The 24141-nt window shown below is 38.7% G+C and overlaps 1 protein-coding gene across 1 annotated transcript in view; it reads right to left on the bottom strand.

Moving 5' to 3' along the window:
* The window catches only part of RELN (reelin), a 551032-nt gene that overhangs the window by 318606 nt on the left and 208285 nt on the right, over positions 1–24141 (bottom strand). Inside the window, exon 6 of the mRNA XM_004390724.1 lies at positions 14139–14209. Coding sequence (XP_004390781.1) covers positions 14139–14209 — 71 coding nt within the window. The remainder of the gene's footprint in view (positions 1–14138; positions 14210–24141) is intronic.

Raw genomic sequence — 24141 nt, 5'->3', positions numbered from 1 at the left:
CTTGGTCTATATCCTAACTAATTTTTTATGTGCTAGGGGTAAGTATCCTTTCTTTATCTCAGTCATAATCCCAAAAGGCAGAGTAGAAATTAAAGCTGATCAGACTGTGAGTTCCTGCGAGTAGAGACTATATTTTCTTCATCTCAGTATCCTAACACTGCCTAAACGTGGTGTCTGGTACATAGGTACTCCAGAAATGTTAGCTGAGTAAGTAATAATTAAGTTAGCTAGACATTCTAGTTAAAATCATTGTTTTTAGAAAATTCTGATATTCTCCTCTATTTCTATCCCTCCTAGTCACCTGTATGTACATATGTCATCCTCTTCCTCTTGCCTTACTTCCTTTTCACTTTCCTTTACATACACAAGAATAAATTGTACAATTTGCCTTAAGATTTTAGGTGACTTACAAAAAACAAAAAGAGAGAGAGAGAGACAACTGAGCAAAACAATAAAGTGGAGAAATCAAAGTTGATGACAAATGAGGGTAGACAAAAATACATCCAGTGGTGAGATAAGTATGCAAGATGTATGTATATCCCTGAGGCCTTAAGTTTGGTTTCAGGTATGGAGACTTCAGAGAAGTTTCTCATGTAGGTCCTTATAAAGGGGACACTGAACAATGTAGTGAACATCATCTGCAAAAACATCCCTCTAACTGTGGGTTCCATAGGGCTGTTCCTAATAAAGTCCATCAATGCAAAAGGCATGCATAATGCCTAAATGCAGTTGTAAACACATTTCTTTGAGGGGAGGGGGACAGGAGGTGCAGGTTAGCTGGCAAATAAAGACAAAACAGTTATTAAACAATTTTGGAAAGGAGTCCCTGGGTGGTGCAAAAGGCTGAAATCCAAAAGGTTGGAGGTTAGAGTTTACCCAAGAGGCCAGTGAAAACCCTATGGAGCACAGTTCTACTCTGATACACTATGAGTCACTATGATTCAGAATCAACGCGATGGCAACTAGTTATACCTGCTCTATGTGGTTCATACATTCCCTCAACTAATATTTGAGTGCCTACTAAGTGCCAGAAACCATTCCAGGTTCTGGGAATATAAAAATGATCCAGTTCCTGCTGTATTGATGGTTTAAAATGCAGTAGGAAATACAGAAGTCAACATATTACAATGCAATCCGTAATGCTAGAGGTTTACAAATTGCTATTGGTAAATAAAATTCGATAATGAGTATAAGGTGGAATGGTGATAAAAATAAAGCTAATGGAGAAGATATTTGAGCTGGATCTTTAAGGATGAGTTCAACTTCACTAGTTGAAACGAAGAGGGCATTTTGGGAAAGAAACTGGCATATGTTAAGGCACAAAGGCAGGGGACAGCATGGCAGGTTTGATGAATTATAAGTGCTTATTACAGCTAAGGAGCTCTGGTGGCACAGTGGTTAAGTGCTTGGCTGCTAACCAAAAGGTCGGCAGTTCAAATCCACCAGCCGCTCCCTGGAAACCCTATGGGGCAGTTCTACTCTGTCCCTATAGGGTCACTATGAGTCAGAATCGACTCAACGGCAATGGGTTTGGTTTTTTTGGTTTTCCTAGAGCTGAAGGAAAGAATTTGGTGTTAGGAGAAGGTGCGTGTAAGTGTGGGGAGAGTCTAAATGCAGATAGAGGTTGGAGAGAAAGGTGGGGTCAGATTATGAAAACCAGGCTAAGAGGTATTAATTTCTTCAGGGTGACTGAAGAGAGATATAAGGTTTGAGGCTGGGAGTAACAAGATAAGATTTGTGTTTATGAAAGAGCGTTTTGAAAATATATGGAAGGCCTGAACCAAAGCCATGGTAGTAGGGTTGGAAAGAAGAGGATTGATTTAAGAGATATCAAGAAGGTAAAATGAGTTGGCCTTAGACATATTGGATATAGGTGTGGAGGATAGAAAGGAAGAAGCAAAGAAATGTTACCTGGTTTCTGGTTTTAGTGACTGGGTTAATTATGGAGTCACTTATCCAGAACTGAAATTAAGGGGTCCAGCTTCAGGCAAAAGTCAAGTTCAGATTAGAGTATGCTGAGTATGAGTTACGTAAAGGGCATCCACTTACTGATGAAGATCAAAGATTACAGTCTTCAGTATGGATTGCATCTCAACATAAAGAAAACAAAAATCTTCACAACTGGATCAATAAGCAACATCATGATAAATGGAGAAAAGACTGAAGTTGTAAGGGATTTCATTTTACTTGGATCCACAATCACCACCCATGGAAGCAACAGTCATGAAATCAAATGATACACTGCACTGGACGAATCTGCTGCAAAAGACCTCTTTAAAGTGTTCAAAAGCAAAGATGTCACTCTGAGGATTAAGCCTCATTTGATGACAAATGAGGGTAGAAAAAAAACAGATCCAGTGGTGAGATAAGTATGCAAGATGTATGTATATCCTCAGACCTTAAATTTGGTTTCAGGTATGGAGACTTCACAGAAGTTTCCAATGTGGTTTCTTATAAAGGGGACACTGAACGATGTAGTGAACATCATCTGCAAAAACATCCTTCTAACTGTGGGTTCCACAGGGCTGTTGCTAATAAAGTCCATCAATGCAGAAAGCATGCATACTGCCTAAATGCAGTTGTAAACACATTTCAACTGACCCAAGCCATGGTGTTTTCAATCACCTTACATGTATGCAAAACATGGGCAATGAATAAGGAAGACCAAAGAAGAATTAATGCCTTTGAATTTATGGCGTTGGCAAAGAATACTGAATATACCATGGACTTCCAGAAGAACGAACAAATCTGTCTTGGAAGAAGTACAGCCAGAATGCTCATCAGAAGCAAGGATGGGAAGACTTTGTCTCAAGTACTCTGGACATGCTATCAGAAGGGATCAGTTCCTGGAGAAGGATGTCATGCTTGGCAAAGTGGAAGGTCAGCAAAAAAGAGGAAGACCCTCGCTGAGATGGACTGACAACATGGCTGCAACGATGGACTCAAGCATAACGCTGATTGTGAGGATGGTGCAGGACCAGGCAGTGTTTCATTCTGTTGTACACAGGGTCGCTATGAGTCAGAACTGACTCGATGGCACCTAACAACAACAACAAAGGGTATCCAAGTGTAAGTGCCCAATAATAATAATGATAGCTAACATTACAGAGTATTTATGTGCTAGCCACTATGCTATGCACTTTATTACTGCATTTAATCTTCACAACTTTACTATGTTTTCTCTGGGCATACAACCTTGTGTCAGGCCCTAGGGAATGGTATGAGACTGCCAAAAAAGTAGATATTTTTATTTTTCCATTTTACACATAATAGAACTGAGAGTCAGAGAGATTACACTGCTAAAACAAGCCAGAGCAGAAATTCAAACCCGGGTGAGTATAGCTCCAAATTCTTTGTTCTCCATCACTTGCATTACTGACTCTCAGTAAGAAGCAGACAAACTGAACAGAGCTCAGGAAATGAAAATCATAGTGTGAAGATCACAAGAGACAATATACCCATTGCCATCGAGTTGATTCAGACTCTATAACAGTATGAAAAGAAGCCAGAGGACAGAACACTGTCAGCTCCAAAATGTACAATGTGTGAAGAAGAAGAAGAACTTATTAAGGGAACTAAAAAAGAGCTGGGAAGTCAGGTAGGTGAGGTCCAGAGTCCTCTGAATTGTCTGGCAACTAGTAGGTCATTGGTGACCTTGAGGATGACTGTTTCTGTAGAATGGAGACAATGGCTGGGGTTAAGAGTGAAGTCTAGGAACACACACTGCTCTTTCCAGAAGCTAAGGTGTGAGGAAAAATGATAGCCAGAGGGGTCCATGCAGTCAAAGATGGAACCCCTGTTTAAACAAGCAGTGGCTCTGCATATTTAAATGTTGAGGAGGAGGGGTCAGTGAAGAAGAAGAAACTGCAGGAACAGGAAAGAGAAGGCAAACTTTTTCGAGCAAGGTCTCAGAGGAGATGGGAAGCAGAGGGTCACTCTGATACATTTATGTTTTCCTGTAAATGTGTTTTGGGCCTTCTCTTCTGGGTTTAGATTAGTATATCTATATTATAAGCTATTTAAGAGCAGGATGTGAAACCACTTTATATTGCCACATAACTCCCATAGGTCTTGAACAAGTCTCCATATAATCCCTCTGCGGGCACAGCACAATATGTGTTAATGTGAATGAATTCCAACTATTAAAAAGATGATTATGAAAATATGCATTAATTATTATATCAAAAAATGGTATCTTCACATATACATTAATAATAAGGCTGAATTAATAGGTTGCATGAAATAATATTTCATAAGCAAAATAAAATTGTGATTTGTGTGTATTTAAAATATCTTTGCCCTCCTAACCCTAAGTAATTACACAGAGCCAAACTAGGCTTCTTCCTTCGAAATATGGGCAAATCAAGCAGGTTATACAGCACCAAGAGTAGAAAGTGTACTTCTGTGGGCATTCAAAAGAACTCAATGTCAAATTCCTCTCCAGCATAAATCTTGGTGCTTTGACTTTGGACTAGATAAAGCTGTCAAGTGGGGTTGTATATAGCCCTCAGAACTAAAAAGAAGACTGTGTAAATCTATGTTCAGTCACCTTGGAATAAACAGCATCAGTCCACAACACCACTATTTAGGAAATTAAAAAGTAGGGGACCCGCCCAGAGCCAGTAGCAAGAAGTTTTACTATGGCCACAAACGTCAGCTCTTTGTCACTCCCCAGAGTCTATCACGGGGACATCTTGCCTGTCTTCAGGCTCACTTGGGGATAATTGATGCCTGCCCCAGCCCTGGTTCCTTCCCTTGGGTAATTTGTCAGACCTTGAAACAAGATGGGGGGTTCCTGGGTTGTATTCTCATGCCCTCTAATTCAGCTCCTTCTGTTTGTAAATTACAAGCCTAGGGATGCTCTGAACAGGAAACTGAGATTCAAGCTACACAATACCCGTTGTCTCAGTGGATTCTGACTCATAGTGACCCTATAGGACAGAGTAGAACCGCCCCATAGGGTTTCCAAGGCTATAATCTTTACGGAAGCAGACTGCCGCATCTTTCTCCTGTGGAGTGGCTGGTGGATTCGAACCGCAGACCTTTCGGTTAGCAGCTGAGTGCTTAACCACTGTGCCACCAGCTTTCCTAAACTGCACAAAGCCATGGGGAAAACATGTCTTTGGCTAGCAACTGTTTTGACATTTGGCAAATTCAAGTAAAACATATCACTCGTTATTTTTCCCTTCAACAATTAATGTGATAAACCCAATTTTGACTATTAGAGAGACACAGTCCAAATTAGTAAATAATATGCATTTCAGAACATTTAAAGACATTTAGTAAGATAAGCTATTGACTAACCAAGCATAGCCAAAGGAAGATTTCGGTTAAGTCTGATCTACTATTTCTACAATATTTGGGTGTAAAAGGTAGAAAATAAAGTGTTCAAATGCTGTAAAATAGTTCTTAAATAGATTAAACATGCCATCAACTTTATGAACTTGCCTATTAAATCTTTTTTTTCCATCTCATAGAGAGTTAAAGTAAACCTTCACCGACTCCTAATGTAAAGGATTAAAAAATTCCCAAAAGTTTGGGGTCTGAATAAAGTATATGTACTGCCTAACACCATGATCCAATGACTCTTGGAGAACATAATATCCACAATTTCTACCACTCACTGTTCTGAGGGTGATGAATAGCAGTAAAACTGCTGAGCCTGGCAGAAAGCAGCCAAGGTTTTCTGCTCCAACTGTAAGCCTGACCCCTTTCCTCCTGACATAAAACATTTGCCTTTGGTTATATCCACTTCCATCAACCCAACAACAGAGAATTCCAGCGTGGTTTATAAATGGCATGCACCCTTTGGGGGCACTACAGGGCATGGCTGCTGTCAGGCCACTAAGCCAGCCATCTGGCCTTGCTAAATAATCAATGTGTGTGTTTGAAGAGGGTATGCCAAGAGGGTCACAGGCCAATGAATATATACACGCACCATTATTCTCTCTGCCCCATCCTCCACCATGGTTTGTGCTGGACCAGCAGCAGCCTTGCAGATATGCTCACATCAGCTTCACCCTTGCCAGCTTTGCCTTAATTGTAGGGATTTACAAGGGTTCCAGAAAGCGTGCATTCTCTGCTAGTGTTCAGGGAATTAAGGCAGTGGTAATGATCCTCCTGTGAGGTTGTAGTTTCTGAGGGTTTTTAATTTTGAATTTTTTAAATTTAAGTATCTACTTGGTATAATGGAATCATATGTTCAGCTGGGAGTCCAGAGATCTGGATTCTATTTTGCCACTTACTAGTAGTGTATATTTTGTCAATATAACTTTCTTGGCTTCATCCCTAATATACAGATAAGAAAGTTATGAGTCTATGATCATAGCATAAACTTAAATATTATTCTTCACCCTTAGCTAATACATACCACACACATTATCATTTTCAACAGTACCTGTTTTATGTGAATCAGAGGGATATTTATTAGATGTCTTAGTTAACTGGTGCTGCTATAACAGAATTACGACAAGTGGATGGTTTTAACAAAGAGAAATTTATTCTTTCACAGTCTAGGAGGCTAGAAGTCCGAATTCAGGGTTCCAGCTCCGGGGAAGGCTTTCTCTCTCTGTCAGCTCTTGGGAAAGATCCTTGTCATCAGTCTTCCCCTGGTCAAGGAGCTTCTCAGCGCAGGGACCTGGGTCCAAAGGATACACACTCCTGGCTCTCCTTGCTTGGTGGTAATGAGGTCCACGTGTCTCTCTGCTCACTTCTCTCTTTTATATCTCAAAAGAGATTGACTCAAAATACAATCTAATCTTGTAGATTGTGTCCTGCCTCATTAACATAACTGCATCTAATCCTGGCTCATTAATATCATAGAGGTAGGATTTAGAACACCTAGAAAAATCACATCAGATGACAAAATAGTGGACAATCACACAATACTGGGAATCATGGCCTAGCCAAGTTGACATACATTTTTTGGGGAAACAATTCAATCCATGACATTAGGTCTGTAGTTATTTCTAGACTGTTGAATAATAATTCCTCGAAAAGACTGATTCACCCTAGTTTCTTTCAGGTTTTTAGTCTATATTGAAATTACTTCTATCTTTGGCTTTGATTACCTCTAACAGTGGTTCACAAATGCCACCATGTTTGTCCTCAAAATCACTTAGTGACATTTTTGCACAATCCCCCAGATATTAGCATGGCTCATTCCCTTATCTCCTTCTATGCCTGCTTAGATGTCACCTTCTCAGTGAGGCCTACCTGACTCACCTGCCACCCTATTTAAAACTGCAATCTGCCTCCCCTTCCCCTGACCCTGCAGTCTTATTCTGCTCGATATTATCTATACTTCCACAGCATTTACCACCATCTAACACGGAACCACGTTTACTCATTTACTATGTCTTTTGTTTATTGTGTCTCTCTTCTCTGCTGGAATGTAGCTCTATAAGAGTAGATACTTTCCTTCCCTCACTGATGTATCCCAAGGCCAAGAACAGTGTCTGGCCCATGGTATTGCTATTGTTGGGTGCCACTGAGTCATTTTCAACTCATAGTGCCCCCAAGTGCCAGAGTAGAACTGCTCCATAGGCATTTCTTGGCTGTAATCTTTATGGAAGCAGATTTCCAGGTCCTTCTCCATGGAGCTGCTGGGTGGGTTCAAGCTGCCAAGCTTCCAGTTAGCAGCCAAGGACTTAACCATTGCACCACAAGGGCTCCATGGTAGGCATTCAATAATCTTTGTTGAGCACTGAGTGCTGAATGAACTCACTTCTTTACTTTTTACTGCTAGTGAATGAACCTAAGCATCTTTCACTTTCGAAACAACTGGGAGTATACAGTTTACTCCCTTTTCTGAACTCTGGTCTATCAGTAGACTTTGGCTGGAGATGTGTTTACAATTACTGAGGGCCTCAGAATTCAAGACATTTAAAATCCCTGAACCTGGCCTATGTCTCAACGGCATTGAGGAGACTCATTAGAGAGTTTAAAGGAAAATTTGTAAACAATTCATTAATTTTTAAAAAATGGTGGTACATACATTTTTACAACCTGCGATCAGTGTAAGGAATATCATTTTTGTAACCATCACACTGCATCATAGTGTTCCATAGCAAAAGCTCAGTGTTAAAGAAGATTTTTCAGGAATGGCAGTGATTTTTCAATTGTAAAATGTTTAAGTCAATTTAAATCTTTTGAGTATCTGCCTTGTGCTAAGACTTTTTAATGAATAAAAACAAAAATTCAGTAATAGTTCTCACCCTCAAAAAATACCCAGTTGGGGGAAATGAGTATTTAAACAAGTCACTATGACACAACAGAAACAAATTCTGTTACCGGAGAGGTGGCTGGCAGTTGAAATATAGAACTTTCCTTCAGTCCCTGAGAAGTGATTCATTCCATCTGACTTAGCAGAGCTGTCCCTCTTCATTCATAAGACTAAATCCATACTTGTTATCTTTGGGGGAAAACGTGCTCTTTCTTTATAACTTAAATAAGTTCACTGTTAAAAATTAGAAAATACAAACTCATGTAAAAGTTTACACACAAAAAGAAACAATCTTTGCTGGTTATGAGGGATGGGAGGAGTGGGGGGGATCTAAACAGATAATTGGTAACTTTGGTGAAGGGTAAGACAGTACACATTAATGGGGAAGCCAGCACAACTTGTACAAGGAAAGGTCATGGAAACTCCATAGATACATCCAAACTCCCTGAGAGACTGAATTGCTGGGCAGAGGGCTGTGAGGACCATGGTCTTGGGGAACATCTAGCTCAATTGGCATAACACAGTTTATAAAGACAATGTTCTACATTCTACTTTGGTGAGTAGTGTGTGGGGTCTTAAAAGCCTGTGAGCAGCCATCTAAGATACTCCACTGGTCTCACCCCTTCGGGAGCAAAGGAGAATGAAGGGAACAAGATACAAGGAAAAGATTAGTCCAAAGGACTAATGGACCACAGCTACCATGGCCTCCACCAGACTGAGTCCAATACAGCCAGATAGTGCCCGGCTACCACCACTGACTGCTCTGACTGGGATTACAATAGAGGGTCCTGGACGGAGCTGGAAAAGGATGTAGAACAGAATTCTAACTCACAAAAAAGACCAGATTTACTGGCCTGACAGACTGGAGAAACCCCGAGAGTATGGCCCCCAAACACCCTTTTAGCTCAGTGGTGAAGTCCCTCCCAAAGTTCACCATTCAGCTGGGGATTGGACAGCCTCATAAAATAAAACAGGACTAATGAGGCACAGCAGGCCAGAGACAAGGACTAGAAGGCAAGAGGGGACAGGAAAGCTGGTGATAGGGAACCCAAGGTTGAGAAGGGACAGTGTTGACATGTCATGGGGTTGTTAACCATTGTCATAGGGCAATATGTGTACTAACTGTTTAATGAGAAACTATTTGTTCTGCAAACCTTCATCTAAGGTACAAAAAAAAAAAAAAGAATTATCTATGTGAGATCAAATTGACAACAGCAACTCAAAAGTTTTGATGGGAAGCCTAGGGACAGTGAGTTGAAGATAATGGTGATGGAATAATTTGGAAAAGGATAGTGAGAATAGCAACACAACTGGAAGAATGTAATCGATGTCACTGAATTGTTCATGTCAAAATGGGGTAACTCTGGCTACGTATATTTTCACCAAAAAAAAAAAGTCCTCAAGATTAAGAAGGGAGAGTGTTGACATGTTGTGGGGTTGTTAACCAATGCCATAAAATGATATGTGTACTGACTGTTTAATGAGAAATTATTTGTTCTGTAAAACTTCATCTAAAGTACAATAAAAAAATTTAAAAAAATTAGAAAATACAAATAAGCTTAAATAAAAATAAAATAAACATTCACAATTCCACCACCCACATCTACCTATGCTCTTGACACTGTACTTGCTGACTTTGACTAAAACTTTGCTCCAGCAATTATCCTTTCCTTTTATCATTTACTGAGCATATATTTTGTATCAAGAACAATGGAGGGTAAGGTCACACATGCAGAGCCCGGATTCAAACCCACTTCTCTATGATTCCAAAGTCCTCATAAACCCTAAATCCAAAAGTCAATGACACCCATTAGCATTCTCTCCTCAACCTCAGGAAAGAGAAAGGCAGCCTCTGACATTCAGGAGCTGACCTGGTATTATCTACAAGGTCTTGGTGTTCTGTTGAACATAAAAACAATTTCACAGAACATCAACCTCAGTGACTACTCAGTGACCATGATGGATCAAGACAGACACAAGTCCACCTGGTAATCATGTCTGAACACAGACAAAACATGAGCATTGTCCAAGTCACAAAACACCAAATGTTCCCCAGTCCTGGCTACTATGAGTGATTGCTTCTCCTTTACCAATTACAGCTTAGCCTTGCTCTAGTCTGCCTTCCCTCTAGATGAGATTTATTGAGATACCTAACCATAGAATTACCCCTGCTTTCTGGCAGCATACAATCTAAAGCAAAATCTTGCTTCCTTAAACCCTCCCCTAAGTCACCAAATACAGACTGAAATCTTATAGTAATTCCTTTCATAACATCTCATTGCTGAGATGCCGCATAATTCTCCATGATATGTAGATTCCCACACTGGAATGAGCACTAAACCCAATTTGTTCAACTGTAGGTGTGTTTCTGGTGGTGTCTGGCTATAAGGCATTGGAAGTCCATCAACATGCTCTGGTCTTCCCCATTCTCAAAAGACAGCAAGAGGTAAAAATGTCTGTAGAATACTTAGAGTGGTGTCTTACACATAATAGTGTTGAAAGTATTTCTATTTGCATTATTATTCTGCTTTGAGGGTTATGTATAGGGAGTTATGTCAGCATGTATGCAAAAGAGTTCCTAGACGAGCCTGAGATGGGTAGAGATTTTTTTTTTTCTGGAGGAGGTAATGCCTAAGTGACATCTGAAAGCCTGAGTTAGACAAAGAAGATGTAAAATGGTAGTTCAGGCAAAGAAAACAGGGAGTGTATACATTGTGAATAGCACAGATGTGGGGTGAGGAAAAGTGAGGTGCATTCAGGGAATTTTAGGGTGGGAATGAGAGCATACAAGAAATAAAATGGGAAAGGTAAACTGAAACTAGATTACAAAGGGTTTTTCTTGTATGCCAAGATAAGCAGTAGAGATTTTACTCTGAAGATAAACTATTGAAGAGTTTTAAGCAGGGAAGTGACAGAATGATACTTCCACTTTAGGAAGCTTATTACAGCAAGGAAACTAAGGAGGAAGTATTGAGCAATTCCCAAAGGAGGTGATAGCGGCCTGATCTAAGGGGGGGGGGGGGACAGTGGAAATGGGAAAGAGGAAATGGATGGAAATCTTCCTCCCATTTCTCTTAAACTGCTGCTGACCCTTCAGTACCAGCTCCCTGGGATCTTTCCTGAAGCCCCAGGCAAATTGCGCTACCCTCTATGATCCCCTGACCTGCCATTTTATATCCCAGCTCTTCAGTTCCTAGAGAACAGGAAATGGGCTTTTTCACTTTTATATACTTATTTAGTGCAGTGAGCTAGGATGGGCTCTTGGAGATGCTGGATAAATGTTTGTAGAATAAAGTTCCTTAATAAATGTCTTTTTAGGAAAGGGCTCAAAATTACAGACTACTCTTATCTAAGCCATCACTAGAACGTGTTCTAATCCTTTCACTTTTTCAATATTCTTAGCATCAATACAGTCTTATATTAATAACTGCTTTGTTTAGATTGTTTAATTAAAATCAGCAAACACACTGAGTTATGTTCTCATTGAAAGGTGCTGTGCTCTGGTATGTCGTGATTGCCAATTTTTTCTCTAATAATATATTAGATATTCCTCATCCAACGCACAGAAAAGTATTACATGTTAAGATTATGCTGTTTTATTTGAGGAGATAATTAATGTTTTAATTAAAAGTAGAAGCGGCCAAAATGAAAATATATTTTATAGCACCAATTATTTCCCTTATTATTTCCTAACAGCACAAAGATATCACTCTCGTTAGTATTCTTTTTCAACCCTGTCTTGGATGAATTGATATGGTTTTAGTTGATTAGGTGCTATTGAAAAGCTCAATGTTTCCTATTGGTCCTGGGCTGTATTTTTTGTAACACCCACTTCTACCGTCATGTAAATCACGTTCATGTACACTGCTACTATATAAGGCACTTTTTTTTTTTCTCATTGGTTGAGGTTTCTTTCCATCTTTTTTTTTTTTTTTTTTTGGATTTTTCTTTTCAATTTAAATGAACCCAGTTCCAACCATTCATTTATATTAGAAGACACAAAAAGCTAAGGCTTATAAGAAATCAGATTTTAAGCAATGATGAGGGTTAATAAAATTAGATACATCTTTTTCTGACGCTATGCATTTTTCAGGATGCTAATGTTCACTGCTATATGATGTTCCAGTATTTTCAGTAATGTGAACATTTTCATAGTCTGGAAAAAGATTTACATTACAATAGAATTTTTGTGCCTACCTACAAGGCTATCATATTTTAATATTAGCTTTCTCAAAGGTCACAAAAGAAAAGTTTGTTTAACCCAAGAGTACTGATAACGCTCTTGAAACTACAATGGGGTTTTCTGATTCAAAAGCTATGGATGTAAACAATTAGAAGCGTGCCAGTAATAATCATCAAGTATCACATTATTTAGATAAAGCCATATTGATGATGTATATATTACAATTAATTATAAATATTATTTTCTTAGACCTTTTAAAAACCATTATAATTTTTCTCTATTTTCCTCATAAACCCACTACATATTCTTTAGCAGAAAGATAATTAGTAGAAATTTCCTTTATGTTCAATTATGTGATTCTTAAGTTAATAAGTTCCCCAAAAACATAATTCTAAACAAAAACTGGTAATATGTATATGATGATCAGTGAAAATGTCATGGAACTCACAAAGATTGGCTTCATATGTATTAGTCTTCAAGATGCTTAAGTCAAACATACATGCATGGTTGAGACAAGCTTCTATACAAGTCTACTGACTTTTTTTTGGATGGCTGTTATATTCTAGGCACTGGAGAACCAAAGATCACTAAGGTATAATCTATATTTGAGAAGCTCAGTCTCTTGAGGGCAGCATCTACCACTGTTGTAGTAGGTTATAGGTAAACTCTGTAGTGGTAAATGGAGATACAAACAAAATCAAGTGAAAGTTCAAGGGGCAGGGGAAACAAATCTGGAGGTAAGGATTCTGGCTTTCACCTTTCATTGTGTGTGTGTGTGCATGGTCTGCGTGTGTGCACATGTGCACACGTGTGCACTCATTTGTGAAAATTCGGTACAGATGGACAAGGGTCTGGGTATGTATGAGACAGTGTCAGTAGCGATGTCACTTAATGTTATCAAGCCCCTGTCATATCTAATATAATACAAAGTTTAAATTTCAAATGATGCAGTTCCTACCCACAAGTCTGAAAATAATAGGGCACACAGTGGAAACAAGCATATAGATACCCAACACGTGTTTATGTATAAAATGATCAAATATTAAAAGCAATAAACAGAAACATTTTCAATAAAGTTGAAAAGAAATTTAAGTGGTAAATTAAGCAGGTGTGCTTTTGTAGAATACTAAATTACTACTAGGGTTTATATTTCCAGTATAACTAAAGGTAATTCATTAGAAAAAAAAAATTTAAAATAGGATAAATTTTCTCTTGGTTAGTTTTGTTCACAGTATTTGTAAAAGTCTACAAACCTTTATTAATTACTAGTAACATTAAGGGGTCAATCATACCATTTTTAAAGCATCATGACCAAGTACAGGTAGTCCCCGTCTGAAGCCATGTTTGAGTTACAGTGAGCAGCACTGACGGTCATCTGTTGTTTTGTTGTTGCTTCTTGTACATCTTATCATTACTACATACATGGCTGTAGTGCACAATTTAGTGATGTTATTACTCTCATACCAACCCCCAAAGACAGATAAAGACAGAATTTATAAAGATACTGATAGTAAAAGGCAATAATAATGAAATCTTAAAAAAAAAAAAATGAGGTATTCAACTTATGTGAGGATCGACTTAGGACAGAGTTGTTGGAACAGAACTCCATCGTAAGTTAGGGACTACCTGAAATACTAATGAAATGCTCAGTCAGAACATAAAACAGTAAGATCTACCGTGAATAATTCTGACACAATCAACACATCAATAACAGTAAAACGGAACTCTTACCTCCTTGTTCACACAACTGCTGGGCTAAAGCGTCTTTGAAAATAACCTGGCCTCTGTGTGTTGCTGTCGCCCTGGAAATGAATAGAAGACGGTTAATCCACATCTTGTAATAGGTTTGATATCTTAAAAAATGTATTTTTAAAGCTTTTTAATAATCTTATTCTTCAACTTTATTGTGTGAATATTATTTTTTAAAATGAAGTACATCTGAACAATGAGGTAAATGAACAATAGAGTCAAGGTTTAAACCAAGGCACCTGGGTTTAGAATTATCTTCTGGTTTCACTTAATGAAGGTATTGTGACATGTCTAGGCTTATGCCAAAAATAGCAGGTGTGAGCAAAGCCTAAATGGAAGAAAAAGTATGGAAAAGACGCTTCTTAAAATTTTTTCTTCAGGGGACCTTGATATAAAGTGTTATGTGGAGCAATAAAAATATTAGTACTGGAGAAAGATGCCTTTCAGGTACTTTATTTCTGAAATCAACAGTCATTCATCACAAAGAGAGTTGAGACAGAGAATTACATTTTTAAAAAGTATTTTCAAAAAAGAGATCTATTCAGGGCTTTCATAATAACAAAATCTGTCATAATAAAATACACCCTTTCCCCACCAGGTCTAATTCACCATTTGAAGGAGATGTGCATCTTTTACCTCCTCTAATCAGAGCTGTGCACATGGATTGTGAAAAAATAACACCTTTGCAGCAGATGTGTTATTCAATGGTTATAACAGGAACTGTCTTATTAAAGGAAGAATTATTTATGCTTTCCATATGAAGTGTTTTCCCTTAAAATGGATTTTTTTTTTCTGGCACAAAACGTATTATTTAAAACAATTTCAAACAGAAAAATCAAGGTTTCTTAAGAAGCTTGATTTTAGAAAAGAAGTCATACAAAAAAATTTAGTAACTGAAAATATTAAGTCTCTAGTTTTAGCCAAAACCATCCTCAGGATAAAAAAAAAAAAAAGCTAATTTGATTCAGCTATCATTTACTGGAGACGCATCATGTACAAGGTGTTGCACTGGATCTCCAGAGGGCAGTTTGGCCCCAGTTTTTCCCACTGTCACCATCTCCTTTGCTCAGTGCGGCCTCCTGACCTCCAAAGATTCTGCTCCCATATCTGTGTACCTTCCCCCTGTGTCCCAGACGTTTCTGATTTCCATCCCCCATCAAATGCTATTGTCCCCTAGTCCCAGTTCCCCAGGATCCAACTCTCTGAAAGTAATCTGACAAACTAAGCCATGCTCAAGTATTAGTGGTTGATGTTGCTCCAAGCTAGCATATTTCAGCAGTGAAACCATGAAAATATTATACTTTAACACATACCAAAAAATGGTACAACGATATAAGTTTTAAATGGTGCAAGGGAGATATAATTGGAGAAAAAAAAAATCATCAAGCAGCCATCAACTCACACCATATATGAAGTCTACAAGGGGAGTCAGCCCTTCCTCTTTTAAATTAATCACTATTGAAATTACAGGTAAACAGATGCTATCATTCTGTAAGTTCACGTAGGTTTTCCTTTGCTTCCGTCAAGCTAAAAATGACCAAGTATCACCATCCTTGCTTCTAAGGAGCATTCTGGCTGTACTTCTTCCAAGACAGATTTGTTCATTCTTTTGGCAGTCCACGGTATATTCAATATTCTTCACCAACCCCATAATTCAAAGGCATCAGTTCTTCTTCAGTCTTCCTTATTCATTGTCCAGCTACAGACTCACTAATGAGCTATAGGTTTTATGTCTAGAGGGAACATAGTAACTTTATCTACCTAAATACAGGGAAATCTGTGTCAGCCAGAACTCAACGGGACTGCCTTGTTCTTCTGAGTCTCACAAGTTTTCTGCCTTTGTCAGGGCGCAGTCTTACCACTTTTCTATCACTTGTTTTAGTGGAAAATATTTGAGTTTTCCTTCTCTGACAGGTTCCCACCTTACACAATAACTACAAATGTAGAATTTTAATTTGACATTTGCTTTGAAAGGGTTATATTTTCTGAAATCACCAACTGTAAAGAGAAGTCCTACAACAGTGTTTAAATAATTGTTCATTTTAGTTGTCTTCTGATGGTAAGTATGTAATATTCTTATCATAAAGCACCTTCTTGGTCCACAAACTTAATTATGATTGAGACACTCTATGTTCCACATGCACACAATAATGAGGCTGAAGTATCTACATTAAATTCATGTAACAAAGGTTTTTTCTTTTCTCTGGATATCAGAGATACTGAGACATCTTAATCACTGCACATCACCTTGTGCATAATCCACATGGTTTTCCTGACTACTTGGTTTCCACATATTTAGGACTTGCTGTTTTCACTCATATTCTTACTCCTGCTACTTTGGTTCAATGAATAAATTTCATAAATTTCTGGGGAACTGTGATGGTTAAGGTTGTGTGTCAACTTTGCTGGACCATGATTCTCAGTGGTTTGGCAGTGGTATGATGTTGTGATCACTTCCATGATGAGATCTGATATAATGTGATCATCTCCATGATGGGATCTACTGTGAGTAGCCAATCAGCTGAAAGGGAGTTTCTTTGGGCATGTGGCCTGCATCAAATGTGAGTGGACACTCTGGCAAGGCTCATGGGTTTTTGCTCGCTCTGGATCCTGCATCTGGCGCCTGTTCATCTGACCTCTGGTTCTTGGGACTTGAGCTAGCAGCTTACCTGTGGTCTTGTCTGCTGATCTTGGGATTCGTCAATCTTCACAGCCTGTGAGCAACAACTCTACTCTCCAGCCTGCTAATCTTTGGTTCACCAGCCCCTGCAGCTACAGGAATCAGGGGATGCCTCTATCCTGACCCATGGACTTGGGTCGTTCCAGCCTCTACAACAGCATGAGCCATTTCCTTGATATAAATCTCTCTATATATATTTACACGCTTTACTGGTTTTGCTTCTCTAGAGAACCCACCCTAAGACAGGAACTGTAGAATAACTGAATCTAAAGACACTTTTAAGATTATGTAGTCCAACATTTCTCTAACAGTGGTACTTATTCTTCAAACAAATATTATGAAATTCCAATACGTAAAACACAGCAGCTCTAGCATTTGCCATGTTGGGTTCCCAATCTTCATCCAGCATGTTCCCCACCACCCACTCCCCAGATCTTCCTGCACCGTCTCTGAAACTCTTAGGGTTTTATAGAGCACAGTTTGAAAACCACTGAACAAGTTTAACTCTTACATTATAGAATGAGGAAACTGAGGCCAGGGAGGTATTAATCTGCTGCAGGTTGCTCAGTCTGTTAATGATAGACAGGGCCTGATTCCAGGTCTTTGGTTCCAAGCCTTGTATTCTTACAAAATGTGGTCCACAGACATGTACTAGAGGTGTAGACCACAGCACTCAAGAGAAGGAAGAGTAGTGGGCAGTGTTCCAGGCATCAGTCAGTTCAACCAAAGTACCTGGGCTTTATATGTTCTAAGTATTTAAGGGCTCAGCAGCTAAACATTGACTTGAGGCGCACCATGTATACAACTGTCATTATCTGAAGTCCTTTGATGGGTGAAAAGTGAAGTAATATTAATAATAATCATGGTTATTATTATTATAATACCTATTATGAATTGAATATACTTCCTGCTAGACACTGTTGAAGGAACTCTGGTGGTGCAGTGGTTAAGCTCTCGGCTACTAACCAAAAGGTTGGGGGTTCAAATCCACCAGCTGCTTTGCAGGAGAAAGATGTGGCAGTCTGCTTCCATAAAGATTACAGCCTTGGGAACCCTATCAGGCAGTTCTACTCTGTCCTATGACGTCGCTGTGAGTCAGGATAGACTTGATGGCAACGGGTTTGGTTTTGGTTAGTCACTGTTGAAGGAGTCCTGGTGGCACCGTGGTTAAGTGATCAGCTGCTAACAGAAACGTTGGTGATTCGACCCACCAGTCACTCCAAGGGAGAAAGATGTTTGACAGTCTGCTTCCGTAAAGATCAGAGCCTTGGAAACCTTATGGGATAATTCTACTCTGTCCTATAGAGTCACTATGAGTCAGAATTGACTTGATGGCAACAAGTTTGGTTAGGTACTACTGTATGAACTTTACATAAATTAATCCAGTTAATTCCGGCAACACTCCTGTGAGGTAGATGCTATTATCCCCATTTTCCTGGAGCACAGAGCTATTACGTGATTTGCCTGAGGCCACACAAGTGGCAGTAAAGCCAGGATTCACACCCAGGCAGTCTGAGTGTAGAATCCTTGCTTTTTACCATTACATCAAATTCTTCCTTGGCCTAGTGGCTTTCATCTCTTTTCAGAGGGAGAGCCTGCTCTCTCGGCCTAGTCTTTAAAGTTACACCTCCTCTGGCTCTTGTTCTCTACTCCAACCCTTCAACCCATAGCTGAGCTCTTTTATTGAACCTCTTTTTGGACAAACTTCTTTTCTGTTTCTGGTTGGAACCCTGACCATTTGACCAGCCAACTCCATGAAGTTTGCCCTAAAAATACCATTTCTCTTGATCCTTTCTCCCAAAATGCTCTATGAGTTCCTTGACTTCTAATTAGCTCATTGCAAGCCCCCCCCCCTTCAACTCTGTGTCCCATTTCCTCCAACAGTGCCCTTCACATCTCTTCTGCTCTCCACCAAACACAGGAGCACTAGACGCTATTCTAAGCCACACCACGGCTCAAATCCTGTAGGGGTACTCAGTACACATACGCCTGCTGAAAGATAATCACTATATGCTCCACTTTCTTTACAAACCTTTAAATCCCTCAGATAATATCTTATTATAAAAATGCCCAAACCCTACAGTAGCTACATGGTTAGTAATTTTAAGCAGCCTGCACATTAGCTTCTTATTTTGGGCAAAAGGAAGAGCAGAGGCCCAGGTGACCAGCAAGAACATAAGCTCCATCGCTTTGCCCCATGAGATGTCTGCCCCTCCCCGGGGTGTAGTTATGTCAGTAGTAGCAAGCTATGAAACAATTCATAGTTTACCCACAGACTCACAGCATTTATTTCAAATCTTCTGGGAATTATATTTAAAAAATTGATAAAAGCATACTAACTCAGATTCTAGAGGTCATGTCCTCTAATTTTTAACCCACAATATAATTTTCTTATAAGAAGATACAGCTGTGGTATAAGGTGACAGGCTTTATTCATTTTCAAAATTGTTATTTTATGTAATTTATAGCTCTCTTTGGGGGAGAGGGCCATCAAATTTGTAGTGTTAATAATTCTGTTGGTACCATTTTCACTTAATTTTCCATAATTATCAATTTTTTAGAACAGTTCAGAAAATATACTTATTGTTCACTGTTCTGGGGAGTAGACCAAATTTATTAAACAACCCCATAATAGGTACTTATCTTCTTGGGAGATGAACAGATCTCTAGTGCAAGCTTGCCAACAAGAGTCTCTATTAAATAAGCTATTTTAAAATCCCTTTGGGCAACTATAACCTACCATTTGGAGAGCTCTATAGATTCTCCCAAAAGAAGAACATTCTTTGGATCACCATATTCAGTGCTTGAAATAGTCTTTATTATTATGATTTCAAAAGAACACGCCACATTCTAATGTTAACTGGGCTCCTAGAGCAAGTGCCTAACTGCCTGCCCGAGTATTGAGGAATTATGTATGGACTGTGGCATGGCACAATGGTGAAGCTCACAGTCTCTGCAATCAGGAAGACCAGTATTTCCATGCAGTAAACTGCCGTTTACAAAGTATATGACTTTGGACAACTTCTTTAATCACTGTAGGCTTTATATTTCTTACCCATAACTTGAGAGTAATAACAACTATTATTTAAAGATATTCACTCTTCAGATACTTACAGGTTTCTCAAACTAAACAGAGTTCAAGCTTCTAGACTGATGAAATCCAAAAACCAAACCCACTGCCACTGAGTCAATTCTGACTCACAGTGACCCTGTAGGTCAGAGTAGAACTGTCCCATAGTGTTTCCAAGGCTGTAATCTTTACAGAAGCAGACTGCCACAGCTTTCTCTCACAGATGGCTAGTGGGTTTGAACCACCAACCTTTGGGTTAGCAGCTGAGTGCCTAACCACTGGGCCACCAGGGTTCTGGAATGATAGGAATCATTAAATAAAAATTAATTATCCCCCATAAGACATCTGTCATAGTGCCTTGAACATATGAGGGAATAAAAAATACTTAGTTTTTTTCAGTTTACAATTTGCTTCCAATGTGCAACATTGCCACCCAATTTCCAAAAAAGGAATAAAAAGCAGCTTTCAGTATGTAGTTGTCACAGTGCCTCAATTCCCAAGTGCATCACTTCTTTATTTCATGAAGCAATTTACTCATAAAAAACCAAACCCATTGATTCCTACTCAAAGCGACCCTATAGGACGGAGCAGAACTGCCCTCATTGGGTTTCCAAGGAGTAGCTGGTGGATTCAAACTGCCAGCTTCTTGGTTAGCAGTCATAGCTCTTAACCACTTCACCACCAGGGCTCCAATTTACTCATAGAGTCCATGAAGAATCATAACAGGTATTTCATTTTAAACCTAGGAAAACGGGCTTTAGCTACAGTGGTGAGTTACTTTTCCCACCCTTCTCTATTGCTTTATCAATGAGGTCTGATATGTTATTATGTCTTGTCCATTTACAGCTGGAAGGGTACTTATTAATCTGCATTATAATGTTAATCTAGTGTATTATCAGCATACTTGTGCCAAGCCACCCTCCAGGAAATGTTACTAAGTATGGTGGAACATGGGGAAAAAAGAGAGGTGGTCTGAGTTTGGTAAATTTGATCTTCAAAGGCATCAATCCACTTGCAAAAATACTTGTCCTTTTTTTTTCATGAGCAAATTAGGATACTTTCTAATTAGGTAAGATGCCCCAGTAGTACAGTGGTTAAAGCATTCAACTGCTAACCAAAAGGTCGGAGATTCGAACTTAGCTCCGCAGGGGAAAGATGTGGCAGTCCGCTTCAACAAATATTTACAGCCTTGGAAACCCTATGGGACAGTTCTACTGTCCTATAGGGTCTCTATGAGTTGGAATCAACTCAATGGTAGTGTTTTTTTTTGAAGGGGGGCAGTGGTTTCTCATTAGGTTGGGAATACAGCTCAACGTTTATTAAAATAAGAAAAAAAAAAACCCAAATACTTCAAACTACATAAAAAGGAATAATGAATAACTTCCGGGAGGAATTATTTTTATGTTAAACCCTCAACTCAAAAACTGTGTTTAGGCCATTTGCAAAATGAGTAAGTTTGTGTATGTTTTCACAATGCTTTTATTTTCAAAGCTTTACTGCTCTCATTCTTTTTACAATTACATTTTTTTATTTCTCAGCTATGGCATTTTATTCCTTCTGTCAAATGTATAAATATTTTCTCCTTCTCAAAAATACAAGTTTCAACATTTATGTTCATTATCCAGGAATAGTAAAGTCAACGTTTTCTTGAAGATCCCCAAATAGATTGCTTAACCCTGTTTCTAATGAAAGTATAATTTTCATTAGCAAGAGAAAGAACATATGAATAAGACCATTCAAATAGTGTAAATATATTAACAGTTAACAGTAACTTAGCTTCCTTCTAAGTGATTCAGCAAAGCTAACTATGGTAAATTGAGATGTATGGTATGGTTTTCAAACAAAATAAAACCAACTAGTTCTATGATTTGGGGGAAGTAATTTAATCTCTGGTTAATTTCCTTATTTCTAAAAAATGGAGAGTGACAGATGACATCCAAAGTTCAAGTTCTAAAACGCCATGATCTGTGGTTCAAATTAAGTGTATGCATTTGAGCATATGCACACACAGAGAGACATACTGGGTGCAGTCAGCACTGACAGAGAAGCTTCTCAAAACAGCGTGGCATGTGTGTCAGTAGTGGCACACTGGCGCCGACTCATACCACCACATGAGAGCTTATATTTTTATTTTAATGTGTAATTATGAGCGTGTTTGTTTGTGTGTGTGTATAGAATGTGTTTTGCATATAGAAAATATATAACTCTAGTACAGCTCATGTTAAGACACCAACTTTATTCTAGTTATTCGAGTCAAAAAAGGAGTCAAGTCAAAGATGAGTTCTGTCATTAATCACAAGTTCTTCACTATTATCTATTAGCTCTTTCTAAAATTTACCCTTCTTCTCCATCTCCATAAACCCATTGCCATCAAGTCAATTCCGACTCATAGCAAACCTACAGGACAGCAGAACTGCCCCATAGGGTTTCCAAGGAGCAGCTGGTGGATTCAAACTGCCGACCTTTTATTTAGCAGCCCAGCTTTTAACCACTGTGCCACCAGAGCTCCACAGTAACTGTTTTAATTCAGGACTTAATCATTTACCACCTGAAAAATTACAATACTCTGTTGATTGGAATTCCCATCTCCAGATTCACCCTTATGCCAATCCAACTTCCACACTGAGTCAAATTTCTTTCTAAAACTGCTTCGAGTCCTTCTGTGCCTCTTATCATTTAAAGGATTCTTCTATTAAATTCTCTGGAAGGCATGGAAAGTTCTTTGGGATCTGGCTCCTGCCAACTTGTCCAGTCTCATCTCCCACATGCTGGACAGCCGAGCCATTCAGTAATCCTCACAGTTCCAGAATGCATGATTTTGTTTTATGCTCCTAAGATTCCTCATGTGCTGTTCCCTGTGCATAGAAGACTCTTGCCAAAATTCTTCTACTCATCCTATAAAATTCATCCAAGAATCTCTTACCTTTTTAAAACCTTCCCAGAACCTCTAGTGTTAGACACCTTCTCCAGGGATGGCACAGCATACTTCCATACCTCTAATACAGACATTCCCTAACTGTGTCAACTCGATTTCCAACCCTTGCCTCTCTTATTTCAGCCATTCCTATTTCTATTATAGATACAAACAACTGGTAAGCAAAAAAAAAAAAAACCTCATATTCATGACTACCCAACAACTTTAGCCAACACCAAACCAATGCTGATGCCTCTAAATCCACCAAGGCTAAGCCCTGCAACCCACCGTGAAAAGGTTAACACTACAGTCCATTAATCATGTTAAAAAGGAATCAATTGTGTAAATGTACGATAACACTCTGTGAATCCATATGTCTCTGGACTTGGCAATAATTTTTGAAAGGCATTGCCTCTCTTTCAAATTTTAAGAACGAGCTCTACTGACACATGAAATACATTTTGAATGCAAACAAAGGATGCTTTTATCTTTTCAAGGAGAGAACTAGTTGGCATATAGTCAAAGTTCTGGGCTGAATTACAAACACTGATATTTAAGCACTTTTACAGAAAATTTAAAAGAAATTATTGAAAAGAAAGATTACTGTTTATAATAAGGGTTTAACCTCCATTAAAAAGTGAGCAAGACATCACTGAAGAAGATGCCACGGACAATCTTCCTTACCCAACATTTATCATTCAAAGATTTTCAGAGGCATTCCTGCATACTGAATCAGTAATGGGAATTTTGCAAAGAAATAACTCCAACTTTGAATGTAGTTTGAAGGTCTTTGGGCAAGAAAAAAAAAACTAAACTTACTACAAGAAAAAAGGCATTTTCTGTACAACCATCATTTGATTCAGCCCATACAGAAAAATCCTTCCTACAAGAATATTCACAATGTAGATTTTACACTAAGTATTTATTTTCATAGACAATGTTCTTAAAGTATGCATTTGTGTTTTATTTTCATAACCAATTTGATATTTTTATTGCATGATAAGAGATTTCAGGAATGGAAATCCAACTGATAATTTCTGAGATTGGCTTGAATTGAGATAGTCTGACTTGAGACCAGGGTGTCACGGACTGAATTATGTCCCCAAAAAAATGTGTGTACCAATTTGGCTGGGCCATGATTCCTAGTATTGTGTGATTTTCCTATATGTTGTAAATCTTGCCTCTATGATGTTAATGAGAGAGGATGGGTGGCAGTTGTGTTAGTAAGGCAGGACTCAGCAGACAAGGTTGGATTGTGTTCTGAGGCAATCTCCTGAGATATAAAAGAGAGAAGTGAGCAGAGAGACAGGGGGACCTCATA

This window comes from Trichechus manatus, unplaced genomic scaffold (genome assembly GCF_000243295.1).
Source record: "Trichechus manatus latirostris isolate Lorelei unplaced genomic scaffold, TriManLat1.0 scaffold00326, whole genome shotgun sequence".
In the NCBI taxonomy this organism is placed as follows: domain Eukaryota; kingdom Metazoa; phylum Chordata; class Mammalia; order Sirenia; family Trichechidae; genus Trichechus; species Trichechus manatus.
The sequence above is the reverse complement of the archived record's forward strand: the minus strand, read 5'-3'. Positions and strand labels throughout refer to the sequence as shown.